A 14,466-nucleotide genomic window follows, 5' to 3' on the forward strand; every position below is an offset into this window, starting at 1 on the left:
GTTTGGATAGACTGAGTTCTGTAGGGGTTCTTTGTGTTTCATTGTATAATTTTGTAAATAAGTGTTTGTCTGTTTAAAACCTGGTCATCAACCTTGCTAACCTATTCCAGGTAATGTTCACTGTACACTTACTGAAACAAATTGGAATGCCTGAACAAATTCCATATACTGATCATAGCCCCTTAACACTTTTTAGGAAAAAAAAAAGATAAAAATACCAGAGTTCAGATAGAGTTTATTGTTACAGGCATTTAATTTGAAGACTTTGCAAATAGCAATACGAGAACATAAATGCTGACACGTTGCAACAACTTGGATGAATGAAGACACTCTGTGATGGAAGAAACTGATTGAAATGGACTGTAGTATTTGAATGCTTGCATGTTTACAGTCAGTGCAATGTAAATGTTTGTAGTATGCTAATACTGTGAGGTTAAAGTGTTTTAAAAGTGAAGCCATCTTCGTACATTAATAGTTCAGTGCAGAAAGATGGAAGAGAAGGAAGGTGTACTGACACTATGACTTTACGAGGTGTGTTTTGTCTTTTTTTTGTCTGTAAACAGCTTGAGGCACCTTGGAGTTTTTTTGTTTAAAAGTTGAAACAATAGATGCAACCTGAATGGGTGAGGTCAGGCTCCCATAGATCCAGGGTTTCAGTTTAGCTTTTAGGATTTTGAAGCTGTCCATAGCAAAACACTATCTCTGCCAGAACTTTCTTTTGATGTTCTTTCCTCCTGGATTGGAAAAATATTGCATGAGAGACAATTTTACTGAATTTGCCTTTGCCAAGGGTATGTTTATGGGATATTACTATTTTGAAACAACTGCTGCTGAGTACTTCAATGATTTATGATTTTGTTAACTTTATGCTGTTGGCAAACTTATTCAAAGACTTTTTCCTTTCTTTGTGCTTGACCTGTAAAGAAAAAGCATATTCTGAGTAAAGCTGAGTAGTACGACCAATCCAATTACATCTGGAACACAGCACCTTACAATTGCTTTAAGAAATGTTAGGCCCTCTGAGTTTAAGGTGTGTTTAGTCTGCCCTATAACAAGACTGAAAAGGTGCTGCAGGAGGGAGGGCTTTTGACTACTGAGGTTTAGAACCATTTCTGAGAGAGTTAGGACCTGCACACCTTAGGTGAATTACATCTGAACAGGAATGGGAACATCCTTTTGGGGAGTATTGTTAATATTATTGGGGCAGATTTAAAACTAAAATCGGCTTGGGATTGGGATCCCAACAGGTAGCTTAGTGGGGAGAGAAGCTGAGTTGGAATTGGAAGTTAAAACACTCGTGAGGGGGTATGGAAGGCAGAGGAAGCATGGGCTAAAGAAGAGTTTAAGGCTTAATGGAATATTTCAATACAAGGAGCCTCAGATATAGAATTGATAGATATAGGAGGGACATTTAAGTGACTCTTGGATAAGCACATGGAAGTTAGTACAATGAAGGGTAAAAGGGTATGTAGGTTAGTCTGATCTTAGAGGGCCAAAGGGCCTGTACTGATCTGTGTTCTAAGAAATAAAACCAATAGGTTGAGGGCAAAGATACGAACATTGAATTGTTGACCAAGACTTGGCTAAAAGATGGGCTGGATTCAATATTCCTGGATTAAAGATAAAATGGAGGGGGAATAGAAGAGCAAGTTAGGGGTGTCACACTATTGATCAAGGAATCCATTATGTCAGTGAGAAGGGATACTATCTTGCAAGGGGTATCAAATGAAGTCTTTAAATAGAAGTAAAATACACAAAAGAGGCAAACACTATTGGATTTTCAGGCCCCAACAGTAAGGGAGGAGATCAAAATATCAAATTTCAAGTGTAAGAATGATACAGCAGTACTACTCCAGGAGTTTGCCTACCGGAGTATCATCTTGGATAGTTTTAGTGTAAGAGGGAGGAAGCAAAGTTCCAAAATTACATAAAGAACGTTTTCAGCTATTAAGTACACACCCAAAACAGGACAGAACAGTTCCCATGGTGAATAAGGATTCAATAACAAGAGGTCACGCTTTCAAGGCGAGAGGCGAAACGTTTAAGGGGGAAACACAAGGCAAGTACTTTACACAGAGGGTGGTAGGGTACCTGGAACACGTTGCCAGCAGAGGTAGGAGAGGCAGGCACGGTAGATTCATTTAAGATGCATCTGGACAGATGCAGGAGGTGGAGCAGAGGGATACAGAGGCTTAGGAATTGGGCAACAGGTTTAGACAGTGGATTTGGATCAGTGTAGGCTTGAGGTTGAGGGGGGGGGGGGGGGGTGCCAAAGGGACTGTCCCTGGGCATAGAACATTACAGCACAGTACCTGCCCTTCAGCTTCAATGTTGCACTGACCTGTGAAACCAGTCTGAAGCCCATCAACCGACACTATTCCATTTTCATCCATATATTTATCCAACGACCATTTAAAATGCCCTTAAAAGGTTAGTGAGTCTACTACTGTTGCAGGCAGTGCATTCCACGTCCCTATTACCCTGAGTAAAGAAACTACCTCTGACATCTGTCCTATATCTATCAGCCCTCAATTTAAAGCTATGTTCCCTCATGCTAGCCGTCACCATCTGTGCCATCCACTTTATCTAACCCTCTGATCATCTTCTATGTCTCAATTAAGTCACCTCTCCGCCACCTTCTCTAACGAAAACAGCCTCAAGTCCCTCAGCCTTTCCTCATAAGACCTTCCCTCCATATCAAGCAACGTCCTAGTCAATCTCCTCTGCACCCTTTCCAAAGCTTCCTATAAGGCGGTGACCAAAATTGTATGCAGTACTCCAAGTGCGGCCACACTAGAGTTTTGTACAACTATAGCATGGTCTCGTGGCTCCAAAACTCAACCCCTCCACCAATAAAAGCTAACACATCGTATGCCTTCTTAACAACCCTATCAACCTGGGTGGCAACTTTCAGGGATCTATATACATGGACACAGATCTCTGACTGCTAAGAATCTTATTCATTAGCCTAGTATTATTTATTCTTGTTGCTCCTTCCAAAGTAAATCACCTCACTTTTCCACATTACACTCCATTTGCCACCTGTCAGCCCAGCTCTGCAGCTTATCTATGTCCCGTTGTAACCTGCAACATCCTTCAGCACTATCCACAACTCCACTGACCTTAGGGTCATCTGCAAATTTGCAAACCCATCCTTCTATGCCCTCATCTAGGTCATTTATAAAAATGACAAATAGCAGTGGTTCTAAAACAGATCCTTGTGGTACACCACTAGTAACTGAACTCAGATGAATATTTCCCATCAACCATCATGTTATCTTCTTTCAGCTAGCCAATTTATGATCCAAACCACTAAATCACCTTCAATCCCATGCCTCCGCATTTTATGCAATAGTCTACTGTGGGGAACCTTATCAAATGCTTTACTGAAATCCATATACATCATGTCAACCACTTTACCCTCATCCACCGGTTTGGTCATCATCTCAAAGAACTCTAAGGTTTGTGAGGCAAGACCTACCCTTCACAAAACCGTGTTGACTATCCCTAATCAACTTATTCCTCTCTCGATAGGATTTAAATCCTATCTCTTCTAACCTTTTCCAACACTTTACCCACAACTGAAGTAAGGCTCACTGGTCTATAATTACCAGGATTATCCCTACTCCCCTTGAACAAGGGGACATTTGCTATCCTCCAGTCTTCTGGCACAATTCCTGTAGACAATGACGACAAAGATCAAAGCCAATGGCTCTGCAATCTCCTCCCCGGCTTCCTAGAGAATCAGAGGATAAATCCCATCCGACCCAGGGGACTTATCTATTTACACATTTTCCAGAATTGCTAACACCACCTTCTTGTGAACCTCAATCCCATCTAATCTGGTATCCCTGTATCTCAGGATTCTCCTCGACAATGTTGCCTTTCTTCCAGTGTGAATACTGATGAAAAATATTCATTTTGTGCTTACCCCTATCTCCTCGGACTCCACACACAACTTCCCACTACTGTCCTTGATTGGCCTAGGGCCCTAATCTTTCTCTAGTCATTCTTTTGTTCTGATATACCTATAGAAAGCTTTAGGGTGTTCCTTGATCCTACCTGCCAATGACTTCCCATATCCCCCACCCACCTCCCCTGGCTCTTCTTAGCTCTCTTTAGGTCTTTCCTAAAGAACTTGTAATTCTCAAGTGCCCTAACTGAGCCATCACATCTCATCCTAACATTTTCCTTCTTCCTCTTGACAAGAGATTAAACTTCTTTAGTAAACCACAGCTCCCTCACTCGATCACTTCCTCCCTGCCTGACCGATACATACCTATCAAGGACATGCAGTAGCTGTTCCTTGAATAAGCTCAACATTTCAATTGTGCCCATCCCTGCAATTTCCTTCCCCATGCAATGCATCCTAAATCTTACCAATTGCATCATACATGCCTCCTCCCAGTAATAACTCTTACCCTGCAGTATATACGTATCCCTTCCCATTGCTAAAGTAAACATAACCAAATTGTGGTCACTATCACCAAAGTATTCACCTATCTCCAAATCTAACACCTGGCCAGGTTCATTACCCAGTACCAAACCTAACATGTGCTTGTCCATTGTTGGTCTGTCGACATACTGTGTTATACACATTGGACAAAAATTGACCCATCTAAAGTACTCGAACTATAGTATTTCCAATCAATATTTAGAAAGTTAAAGTTCCCCATAACAACTACCCTGTTATTTTCGCTCCTATTTAGAATTATCTTTGCTATCCTTTCCTCTACATCTCTGGAACTATTCGGAGGCCTATAGAAAACTCCCAACACTGACCTCTCTTTTCCTATTTCTAACCTCAGCCCATACTACCTTAGTAGAGGAGTCCTCAAACATCCTTTCTGCCACCGTAATATTGCCCTTGACTAACAATGCCACACCTCCCCCTCTCTTACCATCTTCTGTTCTTGCTGAAACATCTAAACTCCAGAACCTGCAACAACTATTCCTGTCCCTGCTCTATCCATGTCTCCGAAATGGCCACAACATCGAAGTCCCAGGTACCAACCTATGCTGCAAGTTCCTCCACCTTATCCCAGATGCTCATGGTGATGAAGTAGACATACTTCAAACCACCTTCCTGATTGCTGGTGAACTCATGACCTTGAAACCATTTTTCTGACCTCACCACTCAACCTCCTGGACACTGGAACTATAAATTTAGGTTCTCATCCCCTGCTGAATTAATTTAAACCCTCCCAAATAGCATTAGCATATTTCTCCCCCCACCCCAGGATATTGGTACCCTGTGGTTCAGATGTAGACCATCTTGTTTGTAGAGTTCCCACCTACCCCAGAATGAGCCACACAGTTATCGGTGTCTGAATCCCTCCCTCCTGCACTACCCCTGTAGCTATGTGTTCAATTCCTCTCTCGACTCATCAGCTTGCTAGCACGAGTCATAAGCAACAAACCAGAGATAACAACAGTTTGTTCTCGCTCTAAACTTCCACCCTAGCTCCCTGAACATCTGCCTTAGATCCACATCCCTTTGCCTCCTTTTGTTAGTGCCTATGTGGACCACCACTTAGGGCTGCTCCCCCCCTCCCCCCCACTGCCTCAAGGATTCCGAAAACACAATCCAAGACATCACAAACCCTGGCACCTGGGAAGCAACACACCAATTGAGAGTCTCTCATTCCCACAGAATCTGTCCCCTGAATTATGTAGTCCCCTAATGCTCTGCTCCTCTCTCCCCTTCCCTTCTCAGGAAGGGGGACAGACTATGCCAGAGACCTATCCCCCCAACAGTATCCAAAACAGTATACTTGTTATTGAGGGGAATGGCCACAGGAGTTCCCTGCACTACCTGCCGGTTCCCTTTCCATTCTCTGATGGTAACCCATCTACCTTCTTGTATCAGAGTGTGGCTACCTCCCTGTAACCCCTATCAATAACCCCCTCCCGAATGATCCAAAGTTCATCCAGCTCCAGCTCCCTAACAGTTTCCATGGAGCTGGAGTTGGGTGTACTTCCAGCAGATGCAGTCAGCAGGGACACTAGAGGTGACCCTTACCTCCCACATTCTGCAGGAGGAACATTCAACTGCCCTAACTACCATTCCCACTGTACTAAATTCTCAAAGATTACAGAAACAAAGATTTAAAAAACAAATTAGTTACCTTACCAATCCAGGGCACAGACCTTTTGTTTGGTTAGAAGAGGAGGATGGGTGGGAGACACTACCTAAGTAGTGCAAGCAGGCAGAGCTGCCCTGCATTTGCCATGGGACTATGCCTACATCGGTAAAACTATAGGAATTCATTTTGTGTTTTAAACGGCAGCTGCAGCTTAAACCCACAGAACTCAGCAGCTGCCAGTCCACCCACGTGACTGGGAGATGGGAGCCAGAGGACAGATTAAATCCACACTAGGCCAGACAATAACCATGACTCAGACTGAAACTCCGGAGCTAATTAATATGGAAACCCATCTCCTAATCAAATCAAGAGACTGACTGAAACACACCCTTATTCATTAATACAGAACCATCCTGACACAAAGGACAGGCATCCACCAGACAGGAACGAACAGACTAATACACACCAGCACCCCAAGGGACAAGGGGGTGCTAGCCTCCAGCCCTCTCAAAGAGACAAGCAGATAGTACCCGGACCCGTTTACATAATCCAATTAACACTATTGTGTGTACACTGTAACTCTCCTGGGACGGCAGGAAACCTACCATTTGCACCTACTCCAGCGATGATGGGGAACTATCATCCCATTCATACGCAAAATCCTCACATCCTTACAAAGATATAAAGTGTAGCAGAACAGCCGAGATTCGGACCTCAGTTGGTCTCCGCCGGTGTTACTGTATCAATAAACGTTACCGATTGTTGAACCACACTCTGGGCTCGGACTGATATTATTTCATCTACGCTAACAGTAGTGTTTCAGGTAACAACCACCCAAATATGTTACCTCAGTTACTCAGCAGTCCAGTGTCTGCTCCTGCTCAGCATGCGCTCCTCCTGTTCACAAGGCAAGTTTATATAATTTTAAATTTACCTTCTCGGCAGGCCCCTGGTCCTTGCTGTTACACGACCCACTGTTGCTGCTACGGTGGCACAGTGGTTAGCACTGCTGCCTCGCAGCGCCGGAGACCCGGGTTCAATTCCCGCCTCAGGCGACTGACTGTGTGGAGTTTGCACGTTCTCCCAGTGTCCGCGTGGGTTTCCTCCGGGTGCTCCGGTTTCCTCCCACAGTCCAAAGATGTGCAGGTCAGGTGAATTGGCCGTGCTAAGTTGTCCGTAGTGTTAGGTAAGGGGTAGATGTAGATGGGTGGGTTACGCTTCGGCGGGGCGGTGTGGACTTGTTGGGCCGAAGGGCCTGTTTCCACACTAAGTAATCTAATCTAATCTACTAGCAAAATGAACTTAATATTCAGAAGTCAGGCCATCAGTAAGAACCTTTTGGATATACTAAACATAACTCAAGACTGAGAATAGTAATGATATGGAGGAAGATATCCAGATATGAACATATGGACTGGGAAAGAATCAAGTTTTAAACTAAAAATTTTAAAAAGATGCAAATTTGGTCCAGGTGGACAAAGAGCAGCTGTTTCCAATTAAAATTGAACAACAATCATGCTAGGAACATGTAGCAAGAGTATAATGCAAATAAAATTCTATAATGATAAGGGTGTGACCAAGAGCAAACAACTATAAATACCAAGGGATTTATAAGTTAGCACAAAGAGTGAACTTTGTGACAGAGACAAAAGGCTGAATTCGGCAGAAACCCACAGGTTATAAAATGTGCAGGGGAGGAACTCAAAAAGGAAATAAGGAAACCTAAGAAATTGCATCAGAAAGTATTGGTGAATCTAATAAAGGAAAACAGAAGGGTATTTAAAACAAAAAAGTGTAACTAGGAAAGTATAAAGACGAGAGTTAATCTGTTTACAGCAAGAAGACTTAGTGCTCAGTGAACATTTATAGACCTTCAGCGTAAAAAGAAGACACCTGTCAGGTGGTTAAATCTTCTTAATCCCACCTCTGCTGCCCTTTGAAATGGAGACTTCCATTTTTTTTTAACATCTCATTTCTTCCAGTGTCAAACCCTCAAAATGTTGCAATGGAACTGAAAGGGTCAGTGCTTCAAAGATTTGCTGTGCAGCTGAGTGGTGATCTAGTCAAATGCAAAGACCTTAAGACATAGTAGCTGAAATTAGACCATTCAGCCCATCAATTCTGCTCCGCCATTCAATCATGGCTGATAGTGAGAGAACAGGGTTGAGAAACTTTTCTACCCATAATCTTTGATCCCCTATGATAATTAAGAACTTATCTCTGCCCTAAACACACAATGACATGGCCTCCAGGCTTCTGTGGCAATGAATTCCATCAATTCACCACTCTGGCGGAAGTTTCCCCTCAGCTCCATTCTAAAAGGGTCTTCCCTACGAAGTCAGAGACAGTGACTGACTAAGGAGTCATCCTGCAAAAGGCTATTTGGAAACCTGATGTAGGTACCAAGGGTTGCTTTCCTATTTCAAGGATCTATTGTGGACAGTCTGGTTTAGAATCACTAACATTTTGGATAGATCAATTTGGAGTTACAAAATTGCACTTCTACTTTTGATATACACAGTACAGTCTTTTCTTTCGAAAGGAACTTTTCTATATTTTTATCATCCAGTTACTCTAGTTTCAAAAGGGAAATGTAATGAGTCTGAGTATATTGAAACTAATTTTACTTCAAAGTACTACATAATGCCTTCAGTATGTACAATATGACATCTCAAATGAGTTAGAGAGAAAATTTACAAAGTACTCAAGACCACTAGACGTTGACTGCCATCTCCCTCTGATAGCATGATAATGAATTCTTCCATTATCAATATCCTAGGCGTTAGCCAACCAGAAACTGAACCAGGCCACTCAATACCATGGCTCCAAGAGCAGAGGCTGGACGTTCTGAGAAAGGTAACTCATCTCACACCATTATCTAAAAGCACAAGTCAAATGTAGTGGAACTTTCACCCATACACTTGGTGGATGCAGTTCCCAAATTGATATAGCTCAACGCTAAGACAAAGCAGCTTCCTTACTTTTGCCTCTGGACAGTGAATGTCCTGAAAGTCTCCCCAGCAGCTCTGAAAATGTAACTACACCATATGTCAGTAACTCAGTGCAGTTTAGCACCACCTCCATGGTTAACTAAAATGGGCAATATGAACTTTGGCCTTGCTACCAAAGAATGTGCACCTTGCACAGACAGCATCCACAGGATAAATGTCAGGAAGAGTCATTAGGTCACATCAGACTAATGCCTTCTCTTCTGCGCCAAAGAATTCAAGTTAGTCTAGTTTCCAAGACTTCTCCTTTGTACATCTCTAATCACACTTGGGTGGTGACAGTCGTAGAACTTTCTTTGGAGCAGCGATACCAATATTCAGCATTGACATGAAAGTTTAAAACTACAATGAACAGCAGTGGTAGCCATGTCTGATGTTTAAAAACAACATTCCAGCAAGATGGAGGGAGTTGTAAATTAAGGAGGCCACAGGAGATAGTGTCAGGTGACAGCCAATCAACCACAGGAAAGAGACTAGCAATTGCAGAGCAGGCAGACTCCGTTAACTAACACCTCGAGGCAGCATATTCTGGAAGGTTGTGTAGCAGCAAGTTGCAGTTGTTAAGTTGAGAACATGCAGCAGACCCAATGCAAAGCAGGAGCCAATTTCAAGTAGACAAATTCAAGTGGTAAGCAGAATTAGCAGACTTGATGGCAGATGGGCCCAATGGCCAGAGCAACTGAAAGCTACAAGCCAAGTGAAAATGGACCAATGCTCCCAAACAAAATGAATAGGACAAAAACAAGTTTAACTTGATTTAATATGCTTCAAAACTACCACATGGAGACAGCACTTCTAAGCTGTTCATGTATGGATCACTCAATAGGCCATATAATGGCACAATTGGCACTGAAGATTCTCATTTAGGAGTTCAGACTTCTTACAAGGGTCAGAACAAGTCAGCATGTTCTTGTATTCTCACTGAATACATGATCTCTCCTAAAACCAGGGTTAGTTGATGATTCAGCAAGACAACCAGAATATGAAATGGACAGGTTTGACCGAAGGGTCTGTTTCCATGCTGTACATTTCTATGACTATGAAATCTCAAATATTTTGTTACTGGACAGAATGGCTAGTCAGGGTAGAAATAGCCAGATACCATTAGCTGAATACATGGCTGGAGAGATGTACAAAGATGGTGTACTTGTTGAAGCAAACAGGGAGAGTTTAAACTAAAATGGCAGGGGAATGGGAGCTGAAAGAAATGGGAGTAACAAGGGCAAAATTAGAAAAGACATTACTGAAAGTTTGCTTCGGGAATATTTGGAAACATCATAAAGGCAATGCAAGAAACACAAAGATAGAGTCACTATAGTCCTATCTGCTCATTGGACTTCTAGAGAGAAGACTGGTGATGATTTAACCCCAGGTCACCACACCTCAGATGAGGGGCAGGGTTGAGAAGCAGAGTCCCTCATGGTAATGTCAGCTGGTGCCGGAATTAAACCCATGCTAATGCATCACTGATTAGATAAGATTACTTAGTGTGGAAACAGGCCCTTCGGCCCAACAAGTCCACACCGCCCCGCCGAAGCGCAACCCACCCATACCCCTACATCTACCCCTTACCTAACACTACGGGCAATTTAGCATGGCCAATTCACCTGGCCCGCACATCTTTGGACTGTGGGAGGAAACCGGAGCACCCGGAGGAAACCCACGCAGACACTGGGAGAATGTGCAAACTCCACACTGACAGTTGCCCAAGGCTGGAATCGAACCTGGGACCCAGGCGCCATGAGGCAACAGTGCTAATCACTGAGACACCGTGCCCCCATTTCCCTCATTATTGTTCTTTAAAATTTTGCTCACTTCAGCCTTTAGCCAAGCTGATTCACTCCACGTGACGAAGAAAACAGCTGAAGACACTATTTATTGTGAAGGCTACTGGCCCTGACACCATTCCAATAATAGTACTGAAGATTTGTGCTCCAGAACTGTTTTAGTACAGCTTTAATACTGGTATCTACCTGACAATTTGGAAAGTTGCCCAGGTATGACCTGCATACAAAAGGACAAATCCAACCCAGTCATCACTCCAGTCTACTGTGAAGTGACGGAAAGGATAATTAACATTGCTATCAAGCAGCACTTGTTCAGCAACAACCTCCTCTTAGGTGCTCATTATGGTTCCACCGGGGCCACTCAGCACCTACCCTCATTACAGCTTTGATTCAAATAGACTAAACAGCTGAACTCAAGTGATATGAAAGTAACTGCTTTGACATCAAGACAACTTTTGACCAGGGTATGGCAATCTGGAGACCTAACAAAACTAGAGTCAATGTGAATCAGGGTGAAATTCTGGATGGAGTCATACCTAAAAGAAAGGAAGAGGACAGTGATTGTTGGAGATCAGTCACCTCAGTTTCCAGATAGAGATAAGCATTCTGGGCCCAACCTCCTTCAGCTGCTTCATCAACGACCTACCTGTTTTAAAGGGGCCAACATCATCCCTGTGCTGAAGAAGGCTCATGCAGCATGTCTCAATGACTACCACCCAGTGGCCCTAACTTCCATGGTTATGAAGTGCTTTGAAAGGCCAATCATGGCATTAATCAACTCCAGCCTCCCCACTACTCTTGACCCATTCCAATTTGCCTATCGGACCAACAGATCCAAATCAGATGCCATAATCACTGGCCCTTCTCTCCTCCCTAGAAGATCTTGACACCAAGAACAGCTACACAAGAATCCTATTCATTGAAGGCTGAACTGTAGTCAACATTATTGTCCCCTCGAGACCGATTACTAAACTTAGTGATCTTGGACTAAGCCCCACTCTCTGCAACTAGATCCTCAGTTTCCTGACCCACAGGCCACAGTCAGTGGAGATTGGGGACAATATTTCATCCTCACCAACACGCAACACTGGAGCCCCCCCAAGGATGGGTGTTCAGCCCCCACACTGTACTCACTGTATACCCCAACCACATCGCCAAATACCAGACTAATGCCATTTACAAAGTTCGCTGATGACACTACCATAAAATCGGTCGAATCTCAGATGGTGACAAAACAGACTATAGACGGGAGGTGGAAAAATGGTGCACTGAGAACAACCTAGCTCTCAATGCCAGCAAAACCAAGGAACTCATTATTGACTTTTAGTTGGATGTTACTCATGCACCTCTCTCCCCCCCCCCCGCCACACCCCACCCCACCACACCACACACTAACAGCACAAAGATGGAACAAGTGGAGAGTATCAAGCTCCCAACAATGTCTTTTTCCTCAGGCAGCTGAGGAAATTTGGCATGACAGCAAACACCCTTGCCAATTTTTATAGGTGTGGCAGAGAGCATTCAGTCTAGATATATCACTACCTAGCATGGCAACTGCACCATTCAAGATTGAAGATGGTTACAGAGAGTGGTGAACTTGGCCCAGACAATCACAAAGGCCAACCTCCCATCGATAGAATCCATCTACCAGGCCCGCTGTCAAGGAAAGGCTGCCAGCATTTTCAAAGATCCATCCCACCCTGACAATGTTTTTCTACAGCCTCTACCATCAGGGAGAAGGTACAGAAGCGCACACACAGGTTTTGCAACAGTTTCTACCCTACTGTTAGGATAACTGAATCGATTCAAACTCTTACCATTCGCTTTTTGTGTTTTTGCCACCGTTCACCTGTTCGTTAAATAGCATAGATAGTAAATATGTGATCTGCCTGTACTGCTTGCAAAGCAAAGCTTTCCACTGTGACTCGGTACAATTCTCTTCATGAGATGATCAGAAGTGGGGGATGTTTGCTGATTATTGCAATGCTCAGCACCATTTGCAACTGTTCAGATACTGAAGCAGTCCATGATAAAAATGTTGCAAAACCTGAACAACATCTAGGGCTGGGATTACTAGTGGCAGACAAGATTCATGCCACACATACCATTTTCAATGAGAATCTAACCTTTGTATCTTTTATAATTAGTGGTATTACCATCACTGAACTCCCCACTAACACCACCCTGAGGTTACCATTAACCAGAAACAGAGTCGACTGGTCACACATACGGTGGCGAGGAATCCTGCAGGAGGGAACTATTCACTTTAAGAGGGACCTTAGGGGGCAGCTTTTTCCACACACAGGGGTCTGTATGTGAAAAACTGCCAGAGGAAGTGGTAGATGCAGGTACATGTACAACATCAAAAGACATTTGGACAGATAATTCAAGCCAGTGCTAAACAATGGGAACAGGAGTAAATGTCAAGGCATTATGCATAGAGCATTTGTAATAAAGTGAATGAATTAGTTTTATAAATAGATATAAAAAGATTAGTTAGGATAACAGAGACGTGTTATAGGGTGACCAGGAACGGGAACTCTTATTTAGTCACAGGATGAGGATGTCAATGGCAAGGCCAATATTTATTGCCCATCCCAAATTGGGCATTTAAGAGTCAACCACTTGCTGTGGCTGTATAGTCTCATTTGGCCAGACTACGGAGGATGACAATAGATGTGGAGCTGGAGAAACAGGTCAGATTAGCATCAAAGCAGGACAGTCAATGACCCTTCACCAGGACCTGAAGGCAGCTTCCAGCCCAACATGCTTGCTCTGATGTGGTCTGACCTGCTGCACTTCTCCAGCTCCAGATCTATTGACTCTCGTTTCCAGCATCTTGCAGTCCTTATTGACTCCAGGTAAGATGGCAGCTTCCTTCCCTAAAAGGACATTAGTGAACCAGATGGATAACTGAATATCTAAGGTTTTCAGGAACAAGATGAAAAGGAGTTGGGATAGCCTGGCTGGTTAAAGACATCAATACTGTCATGATAAAAGATTAGCTCCAGTGAAGTTGAATTTGTGTGGGTAGAGCTTCCAAACATCAAGGGGCAGAAAGTGAGAGCAATGGTGGGGAAGGTATTAATTAGAGCCACAAGCAATAAAGGTAATTTGAGTGACTTAATCTGCAAATGTATCAAGACAAATCAAATCGGTAAAAGCGTGCCATAGAAAAGAAATTCTTAACGTGTGCATTGGATGCTTTTCTGCACCAATATGTTGAGGAAGCAACTCAAAAACAAGTCTTCACATTGGACAGTGAGAAAGGAATAGTCAGCAATTTTGCTGAGGGGCCCATTACAGAATTGATATATTATCATATTCTACTCCATGTTAATGGAAGGACAGTGGATTCTGAGACAATGGTCCTGAACCTAAGCAGGAGATGACATCTATATGTATTATGAAGCATAAGCGGTTTATGATAGATTGGGAACATGAGGTTAAGGGATGATGGCAAATGGGCAATAGCAAATGTTTAGAGTGCATGGTAGAACTGCAATGATTGTTCATCTATTTGGCATGTATGAAATAGAGAGGTGGCTACAGCACAGCCAGCAAGGGAAATTAGGGACACGAATT

At 43.2% G+C, this 14,466-nt stretch overlaps 1 protein-coding gene across 1 annotated transcript in view; it reads right to left on the reverse strand.

Annotated features, from left to right (window-relative positions):
- Positions 1-224: 224 nt before the first annotated feature.
- LOC140492622 (zona pellucida sperm-binding protein 3-like) overlaps positions 225-14,466 on the reverse strand; it is a 187,988-nt gene continuing 173,746 nt past the window's right edge. The window contains exon 12 of the mRNA XM_072591642.1: positions 225-916. Coding sequence (XP_072447743.1) covers positions 882-916 — 35 coding nt within the window. The 3' untranslated portion in view covers positions 225-881. The remainder of the gene's footprint in view (positions 917-14,466) is intronic.

The sequence above is a fragment of the Chiloscyllium punctatum genome, chromosome 21 (assembly GCF_047496795.1).
Source record: "Chiloscyllium punctatum isolate Juve2018m chromosome 21, sChiPun1.3, whole genome shotgun sequence".
NCBI lineage: Eukaryota > Metazoa > Chordata > Chondrichthyes > Orectolobiformes > Hemiscylliidae > Chiloscyllium > Chiloscyllium punctatum.